Source organism: Bombina bombina, chromosome 11 (assembly GCF_027579735.1).
Source record: "Bombina bombina isolate aBomBom1 chromosome 11, aBomBom1.pri, whole genome shotgun sequence".
NCBI classification, from domain to species: domain Eukaryota; kingdom Metazoa; phylum Chordata; class Amphibia; order Anura; family Bombinatoridae; genus Bombina; species Bombina bombina.
The window spans coordinates 43,173,762-43,200,400 of NC_069509.1; the positions used below are offsets into that span (position 1 = coordinate 43,173,762).

At 42.2% G+C, this 26,639-nt stretch overlaps 1 protein-coding gene across 6 annotated transcripts in view; it reads left to right on the top strand.

Annotated features, from left to right (window-relative positions):
• Positions 1-26,389, top strand: part of LOC128642123 (uncharacterized) — a 163,783-nt gene extending 137,394 nt beyond the window's left edge. For 5 of the 6 annotated variants that reach the window (XM_053694795.1, XM_053694800.1, XM_053694796.1 and 2 more), the window contains 3 exons: positions 14,251-14,277; positions 20,925-20,990; positions 26,249-26,389. In XM_053694795.1, the coding sequence (XP_053550770.1) occupies positions 14,251-14,277; positions 20,925-20,990; positions 26,249-26,373 (218 nt within the window). In that variant the 3' untranslated portion in view covers positions 26,374-26,389. The remainder of the gene's footprint in view (positions 1-14,250; positions 14,278-20,924; positions 20,991-26,248) is intronic. The other variant, XM_053694797.1, reaches the window with a different exon arrangement.
• Positions 26,390-26,639: the final 250 nt, after the last annotated feature.

Here is a 26,639-nt window from a genome sequence, read left to right on the forward strand (position 1 = left end):
TTAGATGCCGGCATCCTTAGTAAATTGTGTATGTGTTAACACGATATTTGCCTAAACCGCTATATAAATTTATTATATATAAAAATACTTTGTTCTTAGTAACATTTTGTTTCTCCAGTTATTTCATTGTATAATCTAAATTATCTGTTGGTTAGCTCTATCTTTAGAGCGCTTATCCCACATCTATCTTTATTCTTATAATTACCAGTTATGTCTGATATGGATTCCACTCATTTCAATCCCTGTTTATTGTGTTTAGATGCACAAATTGCAGCTCCAATGCAGTTCTGTTCTTGTTGTGTTAAACAGACATTGCAGAGTAAATACAAGTTTTTTAATGTTGAGCCTTATGTCTCTCAGGAGGATGTTGTCCAGGTAATGCCCCGGGCCTTCCCCTATTTCATCCCAAGCCTCTATGGCAGCAAACACTCGGCTAGATTTAGAGTTTTGTCGGTGACGACCCGCAAAGCTAACGCTGGCTTTTTTCTGGCCGCACCTTTTAAATAACTCTGGTATTGAGAGTCCACAGAATGGCTGCGTTAGGCTCCAAAAAAGGAGCGTAGAGCATATTTAACGCAACTTCAACTCTCGATACCAGAGTTGCTTACGGACGCGGCCAGCTTCAAAAACGTGCTCGTGTACGATTCCCCCATAGAAAACAATGGGGCTGTTTGAGCTGAAAAAAAACCTAACACCTGCAAAAAAGCCGCGTTCAGCTCCTAACGCAGCCCCATTGTTTGCTATGGGGAAACACTTCCTACGTCTGCACCTAACACTCTAACATGTACCCCGAGTCTAAACACCCCTAACCTTACACTTATTAACCCCTATTCTGCCGCCCCCGCTATCGCTGACCCCTGCATATTATTATTAACCCCTAATCTGCTGCTCCGTAAACCGCCGCTACTTACATTATCCCTATGTACCCCTAATCTGCTGTCCCTAACACCGCCGACCCCTATATTATATTTATTAACCCCTAATCTGCCCCCCACAACGTCACCTCCACCTGCCTACACTTATTAACCCCTAATCTGCCGAGCGAACCGCACCGCTATTATAATAAAGTTATTAACCCCTAATCCGCCTCACTAACCCTATAATAAATAGTATTAAACCCTAATCTGCCCTCCCTAACATCGCCAACACCTAACTTCAAACATTAACCCCTAATCTGCCGACTGGAGCTCACCGCTATTCTAATAAATGTATTAACCCCTAAAGCTAAGTCTAACCCTAACACTAACACCCCCCTAAGTTAAATATAATTTAAATCTAACGAAATTAATTAACTCTTATTAAATAAATTATTCCTATTTAAAGCTAAATACTTACCTGTAAAATAAATCCTAATATAGCTACAATATAAATTATAATTATATTATAGCTATTTTAGGATTTATATTTATTTTACAGGTAACTTTGTATTTATTTTAACCAGGTACAATAGCTATTAAATAGTTAAGAACTATTTAATAGCTAAAATAGTTAAAATAATTACAAAATTACCTGTAAAATAAATCCTAACCTAAGTTACAATTAAACATAACACTACACTATCAATAAATTAATTAAATAAAATACCTACAATTACCTACAATTAAACCTAACACTACACTATCAATAAATTAATTAAATACAAATAACTACAATTAACTAAACTAACTAAAGTACAAAAAATAAAAAAGAACTAAGTTACAAAAAATAAAAAAATATTTACAAACATTAGAAAAACTAAAAACAATTTTAAACTAATTACACCTACTCTAAGCCCCCTAATAAAATAACAAAGACCCCCAAAATAAAAAAATGCCCTACCCTATTCTAAATTACTAAAGTTCAAAGCTCTTTTACCTTACCAGCCCTGAACAGGGCCCTTTGCGGGGCATGCCCCAAAGAATTCAGCTCTTTTGCCTGTAAAAAAAAACATACAATACCCCTCCCAACATTACAACCCACCACCCACATACCCCTAATCTAACCCAAACCCCCCTTAAATAAACCTAACACTAAGCCGCTGAAGATCTTTCTACCTTGTCTTCACCATGCCAGGTATCACCGATCGTTCCAGGCTCCGAAATCTTCATCAAAGCCCCTGATGGCGTCCCTCGAATTCCGATTGGCTGATAGGATTCTATCAGCCAATCGGAATTAAGGTAGGAAAATTCTGATTGGCTGATGGAATCAGCCAATCAGATTCAAGTTCAATCCGATTGGCTGATCGGATCAGCCAATCAGATTGAGCTCGCATTCTATTGGCTGTTCCGATCAGCCAATAGAATGCAAGCTCAATCTGATTGGCTGATTCCATCAGCCAATCAGAATTTTCCTACCTTAATTCCGATTGGCTGATAGAATCCTATCAGCCAATCGGAATTCGAGGGACGCCATCTTGGATGATGTCCCTTAAAGGAACCGTCATTCGTCGGGAAGTCGTCGGAAGAAGAAGATGGGTCCGCGGTGGAGGTCTTCAAGATGGAGCCGGTCCTCATCGGATGAAGATAGAAGATGCCGCTTGGAAGAAGATGGTTGCTGGTCCGGATCTACTCTTCTTCCCGGATAGGATGAAGACTTCAGCCGGATCATGGACATCTTCAGCCCCCCGCTTGGGCTTGGATCATGACATCGGAGGAGCTCTTCTGGATCGATCGGTGAACCTGGTATGGTGAAGATAAGGTAGGAAGATCTTCAGGGGCTTAGTGTTAGGTTTATTTAAGGGGGGTTTGGGTTAGATTTTGGGTATGTGGGTGGTGGGTTGTAATGTTGGGGGGGGGTATTGTATGTGTTTTTTTTACAGGCAAAAGAGCTGAATTCTTTGGGGCATGCCCCGCAAAGGGCCCTGTTCAGGGCTGGTAAGGTAAAAGAGCTTTGAACTTTAGTAATTTAGAATAGGGTAGGGCATTTTTTTATTTTGGGGGTCTTTGTTATTTTATTAGGGGGCTTAGAATAGGTGTAATTAGTTTAAAATTGTTGTAATATTTTTCTGATGTTTGTAAATATTTTTTTATTTTTTGTAACTTAGTTCTTTTTTATTTTTTTGTACTTTAGTTAGTTTATTTAATTGCATTTATTTGTAGATATTGTATTTAATTAATTTATTGATAGTGTAGTAATTATTTTAACTATTTTAGCTATTAAATAGTTCTTAACTATTTAATAGCTATTGTACCTGGTTAAAATAAATACAAAGTTACCTGTAAAATAAATATAAATCCTAAAATAGCTATAATATAATTATAATTTATATTGTAGCTATATTAGGGTTTATTTTACAGGTAAGTATATAGCTTTAAATAGGAATAATTTATTTAATAAGAGTTAATTTATTTCGTTAGATTTAAATTATATTTAAGTTAGGGGGGTGTTAGTGTTAGACTTAGCTTTAGGGGTTAATCCATTTATTAGAATAGCGGCGAGATTCGGTCGGCAGATTAGGGGTTAATGTTTGAAGTTAGGTGTCGGCGATGTTAGGGAGGGCAGATTAGGGGTTAATACTATTTATTATAGGGTTATTGAGGCGGGAGTGAGGCGGATTAGGGGTTAATAACTTTATTATAGTAGCGGTGAGATCCGCTCGGCAGATTAGGGGTTAATAAGTGTAGGCAGGTGGAGGCGACGTTGAGGGGGGCAGATTAGGGGTTAATAAATATAATATAGGGGTCGGCGCTGTTAGGGGCAGCAGATTAGGGGTACATAAGTATAACGTAGGTGGCGGTCGGCAGATTAGGGGTTAAAAATATTTAATCGAGTGGCGGCGATGTGGGGGGACCTCAGTTTAGGGGTACATAGGTAGTTTATGGGTGTTAGTGTACTTTAGAGCACAGTAGTTAAGAGCTTTATGAACCGGCGTTAGCCCAGAAAGCTCTTAACTACTGACTTTTTTCTGCGGCTGGAGTTTTGTCGCTAGATTTCTAACGCTCACTTCAGACACGACTCTAAATACCGGAGTTAGAAAGATCCCATTGAAAAGATAGGATACGCAATTGACGTAAGGGGATCTGCGGTATGGAAAAGTCTCGGCTGAAAATTGAGCTTTAGACCCTTTCCTGACTGACTCCAAATACCGGCGGTAGCCTAAAACCAGTGTTAGGAGCCTCTAACGCTGGTTTTCACGGCTACCGCCAAACTCTAAATCTAGGCCACTGTGTCCTGCGATTCCTCTTTAATTCCCAGTGGAGCATTTTTAAAGGCAGAGATTGCTGCACACGTATCCTCAGCGATATCTGCAGCCTTAGCCGAGTTTCCAAGATTTTCAGGGAACCGCAAGAGGAAACCTAAAGTTTCAGAGACTAGGGTATCTGTTTCTAATGCTGACCCTCAGGTTCCTTTAAGATCGCAGGGTGAGGAGGATTCTCGCTCAGAGAGTGAGATTTCAGATTCAGACAGTGTAATGCCTTTCTCTGATAGTGAAGGTTCTTCCTTCAGGTTTAAGCTAGAACACCTCCGGGTGTTATTAAAAGAGGTTTTAGCTACTTTGGACGATTCTGATTCTCAGGCAGTAGTAACGCCTAAGAAGTCCAACAAACTTAATAGTTTCTTTGATGTTCCTTCAGAGGTTTTTCCGGTCCCAGATAGGGCTAAGGAAATCATAGCACAAAAGTGTGAGAAACCAGGAGTAGTTTTTACACTGTCTTCGGTGTTTAAGAAGATGTTTTCAGTAGATTCCTCCATTACGGAGGCTTGGTCTTCTGTACCCAAGGTAGAGGGTGCCATTTCCACTCTGGCCAAAAGGGCTACTATACCTATTGAGGACAGTTGTGCCTTAAAGGATCCTATGGATAAAAAGATGGAGACTTATCTTAAGAAGATCTATGCACATCTTGGTCTCCAATGTGGTTGCTACAGTGACTAGTGCTGCCTCATATTTGGTTTGAGGCATTAAATGATTCTCTAAAGGAGGAAACGCCTCTTGACGAGATTCAGGACAGAATCAGAGCTCTCAGGTTCGCCAATTCCTATATTGCTGATGCGGTCCTTCAGGTCGTTAGATTGGGTGCTAAGGCTTCTGGTTTTGCTGTTTTGGCCAGACGGGCTTTATTGTTGAAGTCTTGGTCAGCTGATGTTTCATCTAAGGCTAAACTGATGGCTCTTCCTTACAAGGGGAAGAACTTATTTGGACCAGGTTTGGCGGAAATCATTTCTGATGTTACGGGCGGAAAAGGTTATTTTCTGCCCCAGGATAAGAGGAGCAAACCAAAGGGACATCAGAGTAATTTTTGCTCCTTTCACATCTTTAGAGGAAAGTCCTCCGCATCTTCATCTAAACAGGATAATAACAAGCCAGCCTGGAAACCAACTCAGTCCTGGAGTAAGAGTAAGCAGGCCAAGAAGCCCACTACTTACTCTAAGTCTGCATGAAGGGGTTGCCCCCGATCCAGGCCTGGATCTAGTGGGGGGCAGAGTTTCTCAGTTTGCTCAGGTCTGGTTAATGGATGTTCCAGACCCATGGGTGGTGGAAATTGTGTCTCAGAGCTACAGGTTAGAGTTCAAGGGTTGTCCTCCCAGGGGCAGGTTTCACCTTTCCAGATTATCTGCAGACCAGATAAAGAGAGAGGCGTTCTTGAGGTGTATCGAAGAACTCTCGGCCCTGGGGGTGATTGTTCCGGTTCCAAAGTTGGAACAGAGTTTGGGTTTTTACTCAAACCTGTCCGTGGTTCCCAAAAAAGAGGGAACCTTCCGCCCAATTCTAGACTTAAAATGTCTCAACAAATTCCTCAAGGTTCCGTCATTCAAGATGTAAACCGTTCGGACAATCTTTCCTTTGATCCAAGAGGGTCAGTATATGACGACCATAGATTTGAAGGATGCTTAATTACATGTTCCCATCCCCAGGGATCATCACAAGTTTCTGAGGTTTGCATTTTTGGATCGTCACTTTCAGTTTGTGGCTTTGCCTTTTAGCCTGGCCACAGCTCCCAGAATATTCTTGAAGGTTCAAGGGGCCCTTTTAGCGGTGGTCCAATCAAAGAGGATAGCAGTGGCCCCCTATCTGGATGACATTCTAATACAGGCTCCTTCCTTTCCAAAGGCAGCATCTCACACAGAGATGTTACTGTCCTTCCTCTGGTCTCATGGGTGGAAGGTAAATGTGGAAAAGAGTTCTCTGGTTCCAGCGACAAAAGTTCTTAGGGACGATCATAGGCTCTGTCCTGATGAAGATATTCCTGATGGAGACCAGAACAGTCAAGCTCCTATTGGCTTGTCAAGTCTTTCAGGAGACAGCTTGTCCTTCAGTTGCTCAGTGTATGGAGGTAATTGTACTGATGGTGGCAGCCATGGACATTGAGCCATTTGCTCGTTTTCATCTGAGAGCCCTGCAGTTATGCATGCTCAATCAGTGGAACAGAGATTATCTGGATCTTTCTCCAAAGATAGTGTTGGATCAGAAGACAAAGGATTTTCTTCATTGGTGGCTTTCTCGAGATCAACTGTCCCGGGGCACTTGCTTTCGGGGACCATCTTCGGTGATAGTGACTACAGATGCCAGCCTGCTGGGCTGGGAGGCAGTATGGAAATCCCTCAAGGCTCAGGGTCTTTGGACTCAGGAGGAGTCTAAACTGCTGCTCAACATCCTGGAGTTGAGAGCAATTTACAATGCACTGTTAGCCTGGCCTCAGTTGGCCTCGAACCAGTTCATCAGATTCCAATCAGACAACATAACATCAGTAGCGTACATCAACCATCAGGGGGGGACACAAATTTCCCTAGCTATGAGAGAGGTGTCTTGGATCATTCAGTGGGCGGAAGACAACTGGGAAGCGGATTTTCTAAGCAGGCAGACTTTCCATCCGGGGGAATGGGAACTCCATCCAGAAGTGTTCTCCAAACTGGTATCCAGATAAGGAATGTCGGAGTTGGATCTTATGGCATCCCGCCAAAATGCAAAGCTTCCAATGTACGGTTCCAGGTCAAGGGATCCTCAGGCCTCTCTGATAGACGCCTTGGTAGTTCCGTGCGACTTCAAGATGGCTTATCTGTTTTCTCCGTTTGCTCTCCTGTCTCGGGTAATTGCACGCATAGGACAGGAATGAGCATCAGTGATTCTAATCACTCCATCCTGACCTCAGAGAATCTGGTATGCAGATCTAGTGGTTATGTCAACTTTACCTCCGTGGAATCTTCCCATAAGGAAGGATCTTCTTCTTCAGGGGCCCTTTCTTCACCCAAATCTTGTTTCTCTGAAGCTGACTGCTTGGAGATTAAACGCTTGATTCTATCTAAGCGGGGGTTTTCAGAGTTAGTGATTGAGACACTGATCCAGGCTTGTAAGCCGGTCACTAGAAGGATTTGCCATACGATATGGAGGAAATATATTTTTTGGTGTGAAGCTAAGGGATATTCTTGAAATAAGGTTAGGTTTCCAAGAATATTATCCTTTCTTCAGGAGGGTCTGGAGAAAGGCTTGTCTGTTAGTACCCTGAAGGGTCAAATTTCGGCCTTATCAGTCCTTTTGCACAAACGTTTGGCAGATGTGCCGGACATTGTCTTTTTGTCAAGCCTTGGTCAGAATTAGGCCGGTGTTTAAGGGGATTGCTCCTCCTTGGAGCCTTGATCTTGTTCTTAGGGTTTTACAATGGCATCCGTTTGAGCCGATGCATTCCCTTGACATTAAACTTTTGTCTTGGAAAGTTTAGTTCTTGTTGGCTATTTCTTCTACTCGGAGAGTATCTAAACTCTCCGCTTTACAGTTTGATACTCCTTATCTAATTTTTCATGCTGATAAGGCTGTTCTTCGTACTAAGTTGGGATTCCTTCCCAAGGTTGTATCTACTAAGAATATTAATCAGGAAATTGTTGTTCCTTCCCTGTGTCCGAAGCCTTCTTTAGATAAGGAGCACTTGCTGCATAATCTGGATGTGGTTCGTGCTCTTAAGTTTTACTTGGAAGCGACTTAAGACTTTCAGAAGTCTTCCGCTTTATTTTTTCGTTTTTCTGGGAAGTATAGAGGTCAGAAGGTGTCTGCCCCTACTCTAGTGCTTTGGTTGAGGAGTGTGATCCACATGACCTATGAGTCCTCTGGGAATCAACCTCCAGAGAGGATTAAGGCTCATTCCACCAGAGCCATAGCCTCTTCTTGTGCTTTCAAAAATGAAGCTTCTATGGAGCAGATCTGCAAAGCTGCAACTTGGTCATCTTTGCATACTTTTGCAACATTTTACAGATTTTTTTGGAGAAAGGTTCTTCAAGCGGTGGTGCCTTCTGTTTAGGCATGCTGGTTTTTTATCCCTCCATATTCATCTGTGTACTCTAGCTTGGGTATTGGTTCCCAAAAGTAATTAAGATGAACCTGTGGACTCACCACATCTTTAGAAGAAAACAAAATGTATGCTTACCTGATAAATTTATTTCTTCAAGATGTGGTGAATCCATGGACCCACCTTTTGTTTTTTTAAGTAATTGTTTTAGGTTTTTGAGTAAACCTCAGTCACCTCCACACCTTGTGTTACTTTCCTTTCTCCATTTACTTTCGGTCGAATGACTGGGGGTTATGGGTAGGGAAGTGATACTTAATAGTTTTTACTGTGGTGCTCTTTGCCTCCTTCTGCTGGCGAGGAGTGGTATTCCCAAAAGTAATTAAGATGAACCCGTGGATTCACCACATCTTGAAGAAATACATTTTTCAGGTAAGCATAAATTTTGTTTTTTTAAATATTATCTAATAAAGTTCCAGGACTATTGGCAGTTAAGCAGTAGGACAATAAATATAGAATTATTTTAGACACAATGTGGCAATAAATATAGTTATTTTAGCCACGATATGCCAAGAAATAGATGATTATTGTATCCATTGTAAGACAATACATACAGTAATATATTAGTCACAGAAGAGAAATAAATAGGGGATTGTGTACCCAATATAGGACAGCAAAGAGTTAGTTTAGTTATTATAAAAAAATAAATACGGTGATTTTCTTTAGCTCCTATATGGCAATAATTATAGCATTATTTTAGCCACAATAAACAGAAAATTAACTGAGTCTAGACACTGGATGCTGCACGCTACATCTCTTTCTAAATTTGCTATACGTAACTAGGCTGCACTGAGATGAATGCTACTATCTGTTGTAAGCAATATTCTCACCTTACTCTTGCATTGGAAGGTCTTTAAATAAGTTGTATTAGCTTTAATTGTGTTATAGTGAATCTGGGCTGTTGCAATTAAAAGATTAGTGAGTGTTAATATAAAACATGGTCCTTATGATATGAATAATAAGTAAGTAACCACTGTATAAACCTTGTGGTTAAATGACAATATGTGTTATTGAAGTATAACACCAGCATTTCACCTGAAACTTCCATCCAAACCTAGAATACTGTGATATTCTGTATGGTGGCAAAATTGTCTCTTTCATTTCATGACTTCATTTATAAGTTTCGAGACTTTCATTTAGTTCCTTTATCAGTAACATGATTTATTACCTCTAGAATTCTAGCCTGTATATGTAGATAGAAAGATAGATAGACAGATAGATAGATAGATAGATAGATACATAGATAGATACAGTATCTCGCAAAAGTGATGGCACCCCTCACATTTTTGTAAATATTTTATTATATCTTTTCATGTGACAACACTGAAGAAATACTACTTTGCTACAATGTAAAGTAGAGAGTGTACAGCCTGTATAACAGTGTAAATTTGCTGTCCCTCAAAAAAACTCAACACACAGCGATTAATGTCTAAACCATTGGCAACAAAAGTGAGTACACCCCTAAGTGGAAGTGTCCAAATTGGGCCCAATTAGCCATTTTCCCTCCCCGGTGTCATGTGACTCGTTAGTGTTACAAGGTCTCAGGTGTGAATGGGGAGCAGGTGTGTTAAATTTGGTGTTATCGCTCTCACACTCTCTCATACTGGTCACTGGAAGTTCAACATGGCACCTCATGGCAAATAACTCTCTGAGGATCTGAAAAAAAGAATTGTTGCTCTACATAAAGATAGCCTAGGCTATAAGAAGATTGCCAAGACCCTGAAACTGAGCTGCAGCACGGTGGGCAAGAACATACAGCGGTTTCACAGGACAGGTTCCACTCAGAACATGCCTCGCCATGGTCGACCAAAGAGGTTGAGTGCACACGTGCTCAGCGTCATATCCAGAGGTTGTCTTTGGGAAATAAATGTATGAGTGCTGCCAGCATTGCTGCAGAGGTTGGAGGGGTGGAGGGTCAGTCTGTCAGCGCTCAGATCATACGCCGCACACTGCATCAAATTTGCAGCATGGCTGTCGCCCAGAAGGAAGCCTCTTTTAAAGATAATGCACAAGAAAGCCTGCAAACAGTTTGCTGAAGACAAGCAGACTAAGGACATGAATTACTGGAACCATGTCCTGTGGTCCGATGAGACCAAGATAAACTTATTTGGTTCAGCTGGTGTCAAGCATGTGTGGCGGCAACCAGGTGAGGAGTACAAAGACAAATGTGTCTTGCCTACAGTCAAGCATGGTGGTGGGAGTGTCATGGTCAGGGCCTGCATGAGTGCTGCCTGGCACTGGAGAGCTACAGTTCATTGAGGGAACCATGAATGCCAACATGCACTGTGACATACTGAAGCAGAGCATGATCCCCTCCCTTCGGAGACTGGGCCGCAGGGCAGTATTCCAACATGATAATGACGCCAAACACACCTTCAAGATGACCACTGCCTTGCTAAAGAAGCTGAGGGTAAAAGTGATGGACTGGCCAAACATGTCTCCATACCTAAACCCTATTAAGCATCTTTGGGGCATACTTAAACGGAAGGTGGGGAAGCGCTCCATGATGTCGTCATGGAGGAGTGGAAGAGGACTCCAGAGGCAACCTGTGAAGCTCTGGTAAACTCCATGCGCAAGAGGGTTAAGGCAGTGCTGCAAATTAATGGTGGCCACACAAAATATTGACACTTTGGTCCCAATTCGGACATTTTCATTTAGGGTTGTACTCACTTTTGTTGCCAACAGTTTAGACATTAATGGCTCTGTGTTGATCTATTTTATGTGGACAGCAAATTTGCACTGTTATACAGGCTGTACACTCACTACTTTACATTGTAGCAAAGTGTAATTTCTTCAGTGTTGTCACATGAAAAGATATAATAAAATATTTAAAAAATGTAAAGGGTGTACTAACTTTTGTGAGATACTGTAGATAGATACGGCTAGATTTAGAGTTTTGTCGGTAAAGATCCGCGTAGCTAACGCAGCTTTTTTTCCCAACGCACCCTTAAGACAACGCTGGTATTTAGAGTTGTCTGAAGGGCTGCGTTAGGCTCCAAAAAGGGTGCGTTGAGCCGAATTTACCGACACTTCAACCCTCAATACCAGCGTTGGTTACGGTAGCGGTAAGCTGGAAAAACGTGCTTGTGCACGATTCCCCCATAGGAAACAATGGGGCAGTTTTGGCTGAAAAAAAACCTAACACCTGCAAAAAAGCAGCATTCAGCTCCTAACGCAGCCCCATTGTTTCCTATGGGGAAACACTCTATAAGTCTGCATCTAACACCCTAACATGTACCCCGAGTCTAAACACCCCTAACCTTACACTTATTAACCCCTAGTCTGCCGCCCCCGCTATCACTGACACCTGCATTATATTATTAACATCTAATCTGCCGCTCCGTACACCGTCGCAACCTACATTATCCCTATGAACCCCTAATCTGCTGCCCCTAACACCGCCGACACCTAATCTGCCCCCCCCACGTCGCCGCTACCTAACTACACTTATTAACCCCTAATCTGCCAACTGGACCACGGCGCCACTATAATAAATGTATTAACCCCTAAACCGCCGCACTCCTGTCTCACAAACACTATAATAAATAGTATTAACCCCTAATCTGCCCTCCCTAACATCGCCGCCATCAAACTTCAAGTATTAACCCCTAATCTGCCGACCGGACCTTGCCGCTACTATAATAAATGTATTAACCCATAAAGTTAAGTCTAACCCTAACCCTAACACCCCCCTAAGTTAATATAATTTTAATCTAACGAAATAAATTAACTCTTATTAAATAAAGTATTCCTATTTAAAACTAAATACTTACCTGTAAAATAAACCCTAAGCTAGCTACAATATAATGAATAATTATATTGTAGCTATTTTAGGATTTATATTTATTTTACAGGCAACTTTGTATTTATTTTAACTAGGTACAATAGCTATTACATAGTTATTTACTTTTTAATAGCTACCTAGTTAAAATAATTACAAAATTACCTGTAAAATAAATCTTAACCTAAGTTACAATTAAACCTAACACTACACTATCAATAAATTAATTAAATAAATTACCTACAATTACATACAATTAAATAAACTAAACTAAATTACAAAAAAAACAAACACTAAATTACAAAAAATAAAAAAAGGTTACAAGAATATTAGGCTAATTACACCTACTCTAAGCCCCCTAATAATTTAAAAAAGCCCCCAAAATAATGAAGGTCCCTACCCTATTCTAAATTAAAACGTAATCAGCTCTTTTACCATTCCTTAAAAGAGCTTTTTGCGGGGCATGCCCCAAAGTAATCAGCTCTTTTGCCTGTAAAAAAAAATACAACCCCTCCCAACATTAAAACCCACCACCCACATACCCCTACTCTAACCCAAACCCCCCTTAAATAAACTTAACACTACCCCCCTGAAGATCTCCCTACCTTGAGTCGTGTTCACCCAGCCGGGCCAAAGTCTTCATCCGATGGGGCAGAAGAGGACATCCAGACCTGCAGAAGTCTTCATCCTATCCTGGCAGAAGAGGACATCCGGACTGGCAGACATCTTCATCCAAGCGGCATCTTCTATCTTCATCCATCCGACGAGGAGCGGCTCCATCTTCAAGATCTCCGGCGCAGAACATCCTTCTTCCCCGATGACTACCCAACGAATGAAGGTTCCTTTAAGTGACATTATCCAAGATGGCGTCCCTCGAATTCCGATTGGCTGATAGGATTCTATCAGCCAATCGGAATTAAGGTAGGAAAAATCTGATTGGCTGATTGAATCAGCCAATCAGATTTAAGTTCAATCCGATTGGCTGATCCAATCAGCCAATCAGATTAAGCTCGCATTCTATTGGCTGTTCCGATCAGCCAATAGAATGCGAGCTCAAAATAGCTACAATATAATTATTTGTTATATTGTAGCTAGCTTAGGGTTTATTTTACAGGTAAGTATTTAGTTTTAAATAGGAATACTTTTGTTTATAAGATGTAATTTATTTCGTTAGATTAAAATTATATTTAAGTTAGGGGGTGTTAGGGTTAGGGTTAGACTTAGATTTAGGGGTTAATACATTTATTATAGTAGCGGCGAGGTCCGGTCGGCAGATTAGGGGTTAATACTTGAAGTTAGGTGGCAGCGATGTTAGGGAGAGCAGATTAGGGGTTAATACTATTTATTATAGTGTTTGTGAGACGGGAGTGCGGCGGTTTAGGGGTTAATACATTTATTATAGTGGCGGCGAGGTCCGGTCGGCAGATTAGGGGTTAATAAATGTAGTTAGGTAGCGGCGACATTGGGGGGGCAGATTAGGGGTTAATAAATATAATATAGGTTTTGCCGATGTTAGGGGCAGCAGATTAGGGGTTCATAGGGATAATGTAGGTGGCGGCGATATGCGGTCGGCAGATTAGGGGTTAAAAATATTTATTATAGTGGCGGCGATGTGGGGGGACTTTGGTTTAGGAGTACATAGGTAGTTTATGGGTGTTAGTGCACTTTAGAGCACTGTAGTTAATAGCTTTATAAACCGGCGTTAGCCCAGAAAGCTCTTAACTACAGCCTTTCCATGGGCGTTAGGAGTTTTGTCGGTAGAGGTGTGACGCTCATTTCAGCCATGACTCTAAATACCAGTGTTAGGAAGATCCCATTGAAAATATAGTATACGCAATCGGCGTAAGAGGATCTGCGGTATGGAAAAGTCGTGGCTTGAAAGTGAGCGTTAGACCCTTTCCTGGCTGACTCTAAATACCAGCGGGTTGCCAAAAGCAGCGTTAGGACCCCTTAACGCTGCTTTTGACGGCTAACGCAGAACTCTAAATCTAGGCGATAGATAGATAGATAGGTAGATAGATAGATGGATGACAGACAGATAATTTCTCCATGATTATTCTTTGTATAATGTATTTAATTGTAATATATTTCCCCTACTCTCATATATTAAAACAGAAGCCATTTTTATCTTTAGAACAGTATCAGATCTTTGATGCTTTAAACTATTATGCTAAATATACATCTATGATAATACTGTACTTTTCTCCTCAAATACAGAAATGACAGATCTTTCTTTACAAAAAGGTGAGTACATAACTTTTAAATTCTTTATAATCATTGATTATGTTTACATTGGAATGTGAGTTCCTCGTATTCTTGTAGAAGATCTCTATATCGCTGTATATTGAGGCATCAACATCAACACTGAGAATAAAGTTACCTGCAGCACTCTGCTGATTGTCTGTATAATGTCAGATAAAACAGAGAAACACGTATTTATTATCATGCTACAATGAGTATTGATACTTTTTGGAGCACAAGCCCTTAAAGGGACAGTAAACAATTTGCAATTACAACATTTTTCTGCAGTCTTCTAATAGATTTAACGTCAGCAGAGTCTGAACTATATTAAACAGATAAACACTTATTTGCTACAATTTTTTTTTAAAATATTCACACTCCACCCACCACTTTTCTTATATGGAGGAGCAATTCCGGTTTGGGGTTTGGTCACTGTCATTGTGTTAAAAGTTACATCTGAAATGCAACTGACTATAAGTACGTTTGCAATGTGCATGAAAAAATGATTCTAGTAAGTGTTATCAAGTTTTTGTGATATGTCTTACTATTCACATGACGCAATGAGATGACTTGTGCATGTGCATGGTGCTGAGGTCTTGTGCATGTGCATGGAGCTGGAGGTCTTGTACATGTGCATGGTGCTGGAAGTCTTGTGCATGGAGCTGGAGGTCTTGTGCATGGTGCTGCAGGTCTTGTTCATGGTGCTGGAGGTCATGTGCATGTTGCTGGAGGTCATGTGCATGTTGCTGGAGGTCTTGTGCATGGTGTTGGAAGTCATGTGCATGGAGCTGGAGGTCATGTGCATGTTGCTGGAGGTCATGTGCATGGTGCTGGATGCCTTGTGCATGATGCTGGAGGTCTTGTGCATGGAGCTGAAGGTCTTGTGCCTGTTGCTGGAGGTCATGTGCATGGTGCTGGATGTCATGTGCATGGTGCTGGAGGTCATGTTCATGGTGCTGGAGGTCATGTTCATGGTGCTGGAGGTCATGTTCATGGAGCTGGATGTCATGTGCATGGTGCTGGAGGTCATGTGCATGGTGCTGGATGTCTTGTGCATGGTGCTGGAGGTCTTGTGCATGGTGCTGCAGGTCTTATGCATGGTGCTGAAGGTCATGTTCATGGAGCTGGAGGTCTTGTGCATGGTGCTGGAGGTCTAGTGCATGGAGCTGGAGGTCTTGTGCACGGTGCTGCAGGTCATGTGCCTGTTGCTGGAGGTCTTGTGCATGGTGCTGGGGGTCATGTGCCTGTTGCTGGAGGTCATGTGCATGGTGCTGGAGGTCTTGTGCATGGTGATGGAGGTCATGTGCATGGAGCTGGAGGTATTGTGCATGCTGCTGGGGGTCTTGTGCATGGAGCTGGAGGTCTTGTGCATGGTGCTGGAGGTCTTGTGCATGGAGCTGGAGGTCTTGTGCATGGAGCTGGAGGTCTTGTGCATGGAGCTGGAGGTCTTGTGTATGTAGCTGGAGGTATTGTGCATGTAGCTGGAGGTCTTGTGCATGCAGCTGGAGGTGTTGTGCATATGCATGTAGCAGCAGGTCGTGTTCATGGTGCTGGAGGTCTAGTGCATGGAGCTGGAGGTCTTGTGCATGGTGCTGCAGGTCATGTGCCTGTTGCTGGAGGTCTTGTGCAGGGTGCTGGGGGTCATGTGCCTGTTGCTGGAGGTCATGTGCATGGTGCTGGAGGTCTTGTGCATGGTGATGGAGGTCATGTGCATGGAGCTGGAGGTATTGTGCATGCTGCTGGGGGTCTTGTGCATGGAGCTGGAGGTCTTGTGCATGGTGCTGCAGGTCTTGGCATGGAGCTGGAGGTCTTGTGCATGTTGCTGGAGGTCTTGTGCATGGTGCTGGAGGTCTTGTGCATGCTGCTGGAGGTCATGTGCATGGAGCTGGAGGTCATGTGCATGGAGCTGGAGGTCTTGTGCATGGTACTGCAGGTCTTGTGAATGATGCTGCAGGTCCTGTGCATTGTGCTAGATGTCTTGTGCATGGTGCCGCTGGTCTTGTACATGGTGCTGGAGGTCATGTGCCTATTGCTGGAGGTCATGTGCCTGTTGCTGGAGGTCATGTGCATGGTGCTGCAGGTCTTGTGCATGATGCTGCAGGTCCTGTGCATTGTGCTAGATGTTCTGTGCATGGTGCTGCTGGTCTTGAGCATGGTGCTGTAGGTGATGTGCCTGTTGCTGGAGGTCTTGTGCATGGTGCTGTAGGTCTTGTGCATGGTGCTGGAGGTCATGTGCATGGTGCTGGAGGTCTTGTGCATGGTGCTGCAGGTCTTGTGCATGGTGCTGGAGGTCATGTGCCTGTTGCTGGAGGTAATGTGTATGGTGCTGGAGGTCTTGTGCATGGTGCTGCAGGTCTTGTTCATGTAGCTGGAGGTCTGGTGCATGGTGCTAGAGGTCTTGTGCATGGTGCTGGAGGTCTTGTGCATGGTGCTGGAGGTCATGTGCAGGGTGCTGGATGTCTTGTGCATGGTGCTGGAGGTCTTGTGCATGGAGCTGGAGGTCTTGTGCATGGTGCTAGAGGTGTTGTGCATGTGCATGTAGCTTGAGGTCTTGTACATGGTGCTGGAGGTCTTGTGTATGGTGCTGGAGGTCTTGTGAATGGTGCTGGAGGTCATGTGCAGGGTGCTGGAGGTCTTGTGCATGGTGCTGGAGGTCTTGTGCATGGTGCTGGAGGTCTTGTGCATGGTGCTGGAGGTCTTGTGCATAGAGCTGGAGGTCTTGTGCATGGTGCTGGAGGTATTGTGCATGTGCATGGTGCTGGAGGTCTTGTACATGGTGCTGGAGGTCTTGTGCATGGTACTGCAGGTCTTGTGAATGATGTTGCAGGTCCTGTGCATTGTGCTAGATGTCTTGTGCATGCAGCTGGAGGTGTTGTGCATATGCATGTAGCAGCAGGTCGTGTTCATGGTGCTGGAGGTCTAGTGCATGGAGCTGGAGGTCTTGTGCATGGTGCTGCAGGTCATGTGCCTGTTGCTGGAGGTCTTGTGCATGGTGCTGGGGGTCATGTGCCTGTTGCTGGAGGTCATGTGCATGGTGCTGGAGGTCTTGTGCATGGTGATGGAGGTCATGTGCATGGAGCTGGAGGTATTGTGCATGCTGCTGGGGGTCTTGTGCATGGAGCTGGAGGTCTTGTGCATGGTGCTGCAGGTCTTGGCATGGAGCTGGAGGTCTTGTGCATGGTGCTGGAGGTCTTGTGCATGGTGCTGGAGGTCTTGTGCATACTGCTGGAGGTCATGTGCATGGAGCTGGAGGTCATGTGCATGGAGCTGGAGGTCTTGTGCATGGTACTGCATGTCTTGTGAATGATGCTGCAGGTCCTGTGCATTGTGCTAGATGTCTTGTGCATGGTGCTGCTGGTCTTGTGCATGGTGCTGGAGGTCATGTGCCTGTTGCTGGAGGTCATGTGCCTGTTGCTGGAGGTCTTGTGCATGGTGCTGCAGGTCTTGTGCATGATGCTGCAGGTCCTGTGCATTGTGCTAGATGTTCTGTGCATGGTGCTGCTGGTCTTGAGCATGGTGCTGTAGGTGATGTGCCTGTTGCTGGAGGTCTTGTGCATGGTGCTGTAGGTCTTGTGCATGGTGCTGGAGGTCATGTGCATGGTGCTGGAGGTCTTGTGCATGGTGCTGCAGGTCTTGTGCATGGTGTTGGAGGCCATGTGCCTGTTGCTGGAGGTAATGTGTATGGTGCTGGAGGTCTTGTGCATGGTGCTGCAGGTCTTTTTCATGTAGCTGGAGGTCTTGTGCATGGTGCTAGAGGTCTTGTGCATGGTGCTGGAGGTCTTGTGCATGGTGCTGGAGGTCATGTGCAGGGTGCTGGATGTCTTGTGCATGGTGCTGGAGGTCTTGTGCATGGAGCTGGAGGTCTTGTGCATGGTGCTGGAGGTGTTGTGCATGTGCATGTAGCTGGAGGTCTTGTACATGGTGCTGGAGGTCTTGTGTATGGTGCTGGAGGTCTTGTGAATGGTGCTGGAGGTCTTGTGCAGGGTGCTGGAGGTCTTGTGCATGGTGCTGGAGGTCTTGTGCATGGTGCTGGAGGTCTTGTGCATGGTGCTGGAGGTCTTGTGCATGTAGCTGGAGGTGCATGTGCATGTAGCTGGAGGTGTTGTGCATATGCATGTAGCAGCAGGTCGTGTTCATGGAGATGCTGGTCTTGTGCATGGTGCTGCAGGTCATGTGCATGGTGCTGCAGGTCTTGTGCATGGTGCTGCAGGTCATGTGCATGGAGCTGCACGTCATGTGCATGTGCTTCCCAGACTCACTTGTGCTCTAGATGGCAGCAGTAACACTTTGGGTGACATCATTATTGTTGTGTAGTAAGGTGATGCCTGTGCACATGACCAATAACCTTATGAGTCTTTGCATAATAAGTTTTACAAAACCTATGCTAACTTTTACTAGAATCATTGTTTAAGTATAGTGGTCACACAGCACAAAATGCATCTAGTGATATGGATAACTGATCATTTTTACTTAAGTACCAATTGAGTCTCCATACACTTGGAGGACATAAGCTATTCATCTTTATTAAAGCATGGAGTGATGCTTAAAGGGACAGTCAACTACAGAATTGTTATTGTTTAAAAAGATAGATAATCCCTATATTACCCATTCCACAGTTTTGCATAACTAACACAGTTATAATAATACACTTTTTACCTTTGTGATTACCTTGTATCTAAGCCTCTGAAAACTGCCCCCGTATCTCGGTTCTTTTGACAGACCTGCATTTTAGCCAATCAGTGCTATCTCCAGGGTAACTTCACGTGCATGAGCTCAATGTTATCTATATGAAACACATGAACGTATGCCCTCTAGTGGTAAAATTGCATTCAGATTAGAGGCAGTCTTCAAGGTCTAAGAAATTAGCATATGAACCTCCTAGGTTTAGGTTTCAACTAAGAATGCCAATAGAACAAAAAATGGTGATAAAAGTAAATTGGAAAGTTGTTTAAAATTGCATTCCGCCCTCCTTGGGTCAACCACCCGGTCCCTCTGTGTACATACAGCAAGCTTCAACAAAATCAAAGGCAAACCAGGTTTTCTTCAAAACAATTTAGTCAAATTTATTGATGTTTCGGGGAACAAAACTCCCCTTCTTCAGAACACAAATAACACACACAAACCATGCCTAAATAGAGTGAAACACAAACAGGTACCTCCTTCTTCCTGTAAAAAAGGCGCCAAACTGACATAATTTCCTGTTTAGGTTAATGTGACCCTGGAAGTTTACAAGATCCACTTCCGGGTTATTACAACAATCTTTAAGTTACGTCACTTCCGGTTCCGGTTGCATATATATATGTATATAGCATATAGGTTCCCATAGCAATGATGATGATTATCAGCTTATTTTCGGAGCAGCAGAATAGTCCTTTACAGTTAAGTTTAGAAAATGATTGTCAAACTGGCTAATTTAAAGGGACATGAAACCCAAATGTTGTCTTTTATGATTCAGATAGAGCATGTGATTTTAATCAACTTTCCAGTTTACTTCCATTATCTAATGTGTTATGTTCTCTTGGTATTCTTTGTTGAAAAGGATATCTAGGTAGGCTCAGGAGCTGCTGATTGGTGGCTGCACATATTTGCCTCATGTTATTGGCTCACACAATGCGTTCAAATAGCTCCCAGTAAAGCATTGCTGCTTCTTAAACAAAGGATACAGAGATAATAAAGCAATTTCGATCAATTGGAGAGTTGTTTAAAATTGTATTCTCTATCTGAATCATGAAAGAAAATTTTGAATAACTGCACAAAGCAGTTATGAGGGGTTACATTGTGCGGTTGTGCGGTGCCTTTACATTGAGGTCTATGGGAACTGTGTTATTCCTAGAAATGTATATGTATATGCTTATACACATAGAGTATATATTTAACATTTGCTGTGCAACTTACCCCCTTTGCCGCGCTAGGTTCTCAGCCTTGTGTCATAGCATGAGCGCGAGTTACCCAATGGAGCCTATGGAAGCGACCTCTTGTGAGTGCAAAGCTTCTCTGCAATGCAAACGTGAGGTAGCTTTCCCATAATGCTCTAAACGTTCATTTTCATTTGTTCGTTCTAAGTATTATACAGAGATAGAGCTAAGAAAGGGAAGCATTTGAGTAATAAGATAACAAGATCTGATCTGTCAGCAAACCAAGCCTATTTTGATGGGCTGTGGTTTGAAAGAGCAAATCTAGCTATTTATTTTGCAAAAAAAAGCATACATTAGCTATTTCTCATACATTTTATATGCTGCAAAATGGTGAACATATTAAGGGAAAATATTTGTACTGTCCCTTTAACGAATAAAAATAAGTTATTCATATGGATTTTACATTTCTTTGCACCACTTTAACACCTCAGATTATTCTCATTGAGTCCTGTGCATATCTGTTCTGCTACAGAAAACGCATTTTGCACAGAATTTATAAAACTATTTCTTGACTACAGGATTTACCATGTTTATCATTTATGTGTCTCTTTAGGGTGCCCATAAGAAACATGGTGCATTTAAATTAATTTGATGAATAAAGCTGTCCAATGAATGCCCAGAAATGCTTTTTACAAATTCTCCATAACTGTATTAACAATAGGATAAACACCTCAGCAGCATGTGGCCAACACTGTAAGGCTTTCATTTTTATTTTTTTTTCTTTATTAATTATAGGAAAAGAGAAAAGAAAACGTGATTTTAATCAGACTGACCAAGACAATCAAGTGCTGGAAACAACAGGTAGAGCTGGTGTGTTCATGTTCTTAGTCCAGTGTTTTTCAACTCCAGACCTTAGGGCACACCAACAGCCCAGATCTTCATGATATCTGAACTAGAGCACAGGTGAAATAATATGCTGATGGGTGCAGGTTTGTAACTATGGTTAGGGATCAGCTGATTATTTCACCTGTGCTCTAATTCATCTATCATAAAAATGTGGCCTGTTGGTGTGCCCTAAGAAATGGAGTTGATAAACATTGACCTAAACCCTAAGGCCTAGATTTGGAGTTTGGAGGTAGAAGGGCTGTTAACGCTCCGCTGGCTTTTTTCTGGCCGCACCATAAATTTAACTCTGGTATCGAGAGTTCAAACAAATGCTGCGTTAGGCTCCAAAAAAGGAGCGTAGAGCATTTTTACCGCAAATGCAACTCTCGATACCAGAGTTGCTTATGGACGCGGCAAGCCTCAAAAACGTGCTCGTGCACGATATCCCCATAGGAAACAATGGGGCTGTTTGAGCTGAAAAAAAACCTAACACCTGCAAAAAAGCAGCGTTCAGCTCCTAACGCAGCCCCATTGTTTCCTATGGGGAAACACTTCCTACGTCTGCACCTAACACTCTAACATTTTCCCCCGAGTCTAAACACCCCTAACCTTACACTTATTAACCCCTAATCTGCCGCTCCCGCTATCGCTGACCCCTGCATATTTTTTTTAACCCCTAATCTGCCGCTCCGTAAACCGCCGCAACCTACGTTATCCCTATGTACCCCTAATCTGCTGCCCTAACATCGCCGACCCCTATATTATATTTATTAACCCCTAATCTGCCCCCCACAACGTCGCCGACACCTGCCTACACTTATTAACCCCTAATCTGCCGAGCGGACCGCACCGCTACTATAATAAAGTTATTAACCCCTAACCCGCCTCACTAGCCCTATCATAAATAGTATTAACCCCTAATCTGCCCTCCCTAACATCGCCGACACCTAACTTCAATTATTAACCCCTAATCTGACGACCGGAGCTCATCGCTACTATAATAAATGGATTAACCCCTAAAGCTAAGTCTAACCCTAACACTAACACCCCCCTAACTTAAATATAATTTACATCTAACGAAATTAATTATCTCTTATTAAATAAATTATTCCTATTTAAAGCTAAATACTTACCTGTAAAATACATCCTAATATAGCTACAATATAAATTATAATTATATTATAGCTATTTTAGGATTAATATTTATTTTACAGGCAACTTTGTAATTATTTTAACCAGGTACAATAGCTATTAAATAGTTAAGAACTATTTAATAGTTACCTAGTTAAAATAATAACAAATTTACCTGTAAAATAAATCCTAACCTAAGATATAATTAAACCTAACACTACCCTATCAATAAATTAATTAAATAAACTACCTACAATTACCTACAATTAACCTAACACTACACTATCAATAAATTAATTAAACACAATTCCTACAAATAAATACAATTAAATAAACTAGCTAAAGTACAAAAAATAAAAAAGAACTAAGTTACAAAAAATAAAAAAATATTTACAAACATCAGAAAATTATTACAACAATTTTAAACTAATTACACCTACTCTAAGCCCCCTAATAAAATAACAAAGACCCCCAAAATAAAAAATTCCCTACCCTATTCTAAATTAAAAAAGTTAAAAGCTCTTTTACCTTACCAGCCCTGAACAGGGCCCTTTGCGGGGCATGCCCCAAGAATTTCAGCTCTTTTGCCTGTAAAAAAAACACATACAATACCCCCCCCCCAACATTACAACCCACCACCCACATACCCCTAATCTAACCCAAACCCCCCTTAAATAAACCTAACACTAAGCCCCTGAAGATCTTCCTACCTTGTCTTCACCATCCAGGTATCACCGATCCGTCCTGGCTCCAACATCTTCATCCAACCCAAGCGGGGGTTGGCGATCCATCATCCGGTGGCTGAAGAGGTCCAGAAGAGGCTCCAAAGTCTTCCTCCTATCCGGCAAGAAGAGGACATCCGGACCGGCAAACATCTTCTCCAAGCGGCATCTTCGATCTTCTTGCATCCGGTGCGGAGCGGGTCCATCTTGAAGCAGGCGACGCGGATCCATCCTCTTCTTCCGTTGTCTCCCGACGAATGACGGTTCCTTTAAGGGACGTCATCCAAGATGGCGTCCCTTGAATTCCGATTGGCTGATAGGATTCTATCAGCCAATCGGAATTAAGGTAGGAATATTCTGATTGGCTGATGGAATCAGCCAATCAGAATCAAGTTCAATCCGATTGGCTGATCCAATCAGCCAATCAGATTGAGCTCGCATTCTATTGGCTGTTCCGATCAGCCAATAGAATGCGAGCTCAATCTGATTGGCTGATTGGATCAGCCAATAGGATTGAACTTGATTCTGATTGGCTGATTCCATCAGCCAATCAGAATATTCCTACCTTAATTCCGATTGGCTGATAGAATCCTATCAGCCAATCGGAATTCAAGGGACGCCATCTTGGATGACGTCCCTTAAAGGAACCGTCATTCGTCGGGAGACAACGGAAGAAGAGGATGGATCCGCTTCGCCTGCTTCAAGATGGACCCGCTCCGCACCGGATGCAAGAAGATCGAAGATGCCGCTTGGAGAAGATGTTTGCCGGTCCGGATGTCCTTTTCTTGCCGGATAGGAGGAAGACTTTGGAGCCTCTTCTGGACCTCTTCAGCCACCGGATGATGGATCGCCAACCCCCGCTTGGGTTGGATGAAGATGTTGGAGCCAGGACGGATCGGTGATACCTGGATGGTGAAGACAAGGTAGGAAGATCTTCAGGGGCTTAGTGTTAGGTTTATTTAAGGGGGGTTTGGGTTAGATTAGGGGTATGTGGGTGGTGGGTTGTAATGTTGGGGGGGGGGGTATTGTATGTGTTTTTTTTACAGGCAAAAGAGCTGAAATTCTTGGGGGCATGCCCCGCAAAGGGCCCTGTTCAGGGCTGGTAAGGTAAAAGAGCTTTTAACTTTTTTAATTTAGAATAGGGTAGGGAATTTTTTATTTTGGGGGTCTTTGTTATTTTATTAGGGGGCTTAGAGTAGGTGTAATTAGTTTAAAATTGTTGTAATAATTTTCTGATGTTTGTAAATATTTTTTTATTTTTTGTAACTTAGTTCTTTTTTATTTTTTGTACTTTAGCTAGTTTATTTAATTGTATTTATTTGTAGGAATTGTGTTTAATTAATTTATTGATAGTGTAGTGTTAGGTTAATTGTAGGTAATTGTAGGTAGTTTATTTAAATAATTTATTGATAGGGTAGTGTTAGGTTTAATTATATCTTAGGTTAGGATTTATTTTACAGGTAAATTTGTTATTATTTTAACTAGGTAACTATTAAATAGCTATTGTACCTGGTTAAAATAATTACAAAGTTGCCTGTAAAATAAATATTAATCCTAAAATAGCTACAATGTAATTATAATTTATATTGTAGCTATATTAGGGTTTATTTTACAGGTAAGTATTTAGCTTTAAATAGGAATAAGTTATTTAATAAGAGTTAATTAATTTCGTTAAATGTAAATTATATTTAAGTTAGGGGGGTGTTAGTGTTAGGGTTAGACTTAGCTTTAGGGGTTAATCCATTTATTATAGTAGCGATGAGCTCCGGTCGTCAGATTAGGGGTTAATAATTGAAGTTAGGTGTCGGCGATGTTAGGGAGGGCAGATTAGGGGTTAATACTATTTATGATAGGGTTAGTGAGGCGGATTAGGGGTTAATAACTTTATTATAGTAGCGCTCAGGTCCGCTCGGCAGATTAGGGGTTAATAAGTGTAGGCAGGTGTCGGCGACGTTGAGGGGGGCAGATTAGGGGTTAATAAATATAATATAGGGGTCGGCGGTGTTAGGGGCAGCAGATTAGGGGTACATAAGGATAACGTAGGTGGCGGCGCTTTGCGGTCGGAAGATTAGGGGTTAATTATTGTAAGTAGCTGGCGGCGACGTTGTGGGGGGCAGGTTAGGGGTTAATAAATGTAATACAGGGGTCGGCGGGGTTAGGGGCAGCAGATTAGGGGTACATAAGTATAACGTAGGTGGCGGTCGGCAGATTAGGGGTTAAAAAATTTAAATCGAGTGGCGGCGATGTGGGGGGACCTCGGTTTAGGGGTACATAGGTAGTTTATGGGTGTTAGTGTACTTTAGGGTACAGTAGTTAAGAGCTTTATGAACCGGCGTTAGCCCAGAAAGCTCTTAACTCCTGCTATTTTCCGGCGGCTGGAGTTTTGTCGTTAGATGTCTAACGCTCACTTCAGAAACGACTCTAAATACCGGCGTTAGAAAGATCCCATTGAAAAGATAGGATACGCAATTGATGTAAGGGGATCTGCGGTATGGAAAAGTCGCGGCTGAAAAGTGAGCATTAGACCCTTTAATCACTGACTCCAAATACCGGCGGTAGCCTAAAACCAGCGTTAGGAGCCTCTAACGCTGGTTTTCACGGCTACCGCCGAACTCTAAATCTAGGCCTAAGACTTTGATGTACTGCAATATGACTTAAAGGGTGAAATATTAAACACATATACTCCCAAAAGGAACACACATGAACTTTTTTTTTATTTGCCATCAAATTATTTTTAAATTGGTGAGGAATGAAAGGAGAGTGCATGCATTTTGCAAGGTACAACACAGGATCTTTGTTTTCTTGTGGTACAAAAGGTCATCCTTTCTCCCTGGGGAGGCCAGTCGTACTAGGGAAAGCTTCTGAGGGCCACATTACCTAGTCAATGGAAAACTGCAGCAAAAATAGTGATTGTTTCCAGCTGGTTTTTTTCTTAAGTGCAGGTAAATTACTCAAAATTTCACTGGTTGGTCTAAAGTGATGGAGATTCATTACATACACATTGCAATGAATTCATGATATATACATACCGTAGTATCTGTAGTTTGCCAGTATAATTATTTATTTGATAAATAAGCATGTGCACTGTTTCTTGACAAATGCATTAGTACTCTCATCTCATTCATCTGAGTTTACTAAGCAGTTCCCATTTTCTCCCATGTACATCAGATCTACCTTGAGCATTGATTTAGAGTGAAATTAGTTTTGATCACATGACCACTGGACTAAATAATCATCTTAACCCTTCACTGCCAGAGAATGCCACAAAACATTGTTATGCTGCTGCTGCTGTCCAGCAGCCAAGGGGTTACTAAAGATAAATATGATTGCCAATAAATTAACAATATAAAAACATCTAAACATCTTACTTTACATTTATAGATTACAACACTTTGAAAAAGGCTAAAAGTGAATCTCCTCAGCACCATTTACAGATGGGAGAAATACAGACACAAGTATCTGTGTCCACAGAAGACCAAGACGAAATGGATACACATGATGAATAAAGAGTTTATAATATTACTTATTTACAACCTACATTGTGTCATTTTTTTTAACAATGGGAATAAGTAGCCTTTTAAAAAATAAATAAAATTTAAAAAAAAAGTTTAAACAAGGTGTATTTATATACTGGCCTCTAGTTATGAAGCCGTCTACTTACCTGCATTCGCCAGCCCAATACGCTCGCCTAAGCTCGCCTACCATCGCTGCCGCGGACCTGAATACACTCGCCAAAGTTATCAATAAAGCTGTCAAAAAGCCGCGCACCAAG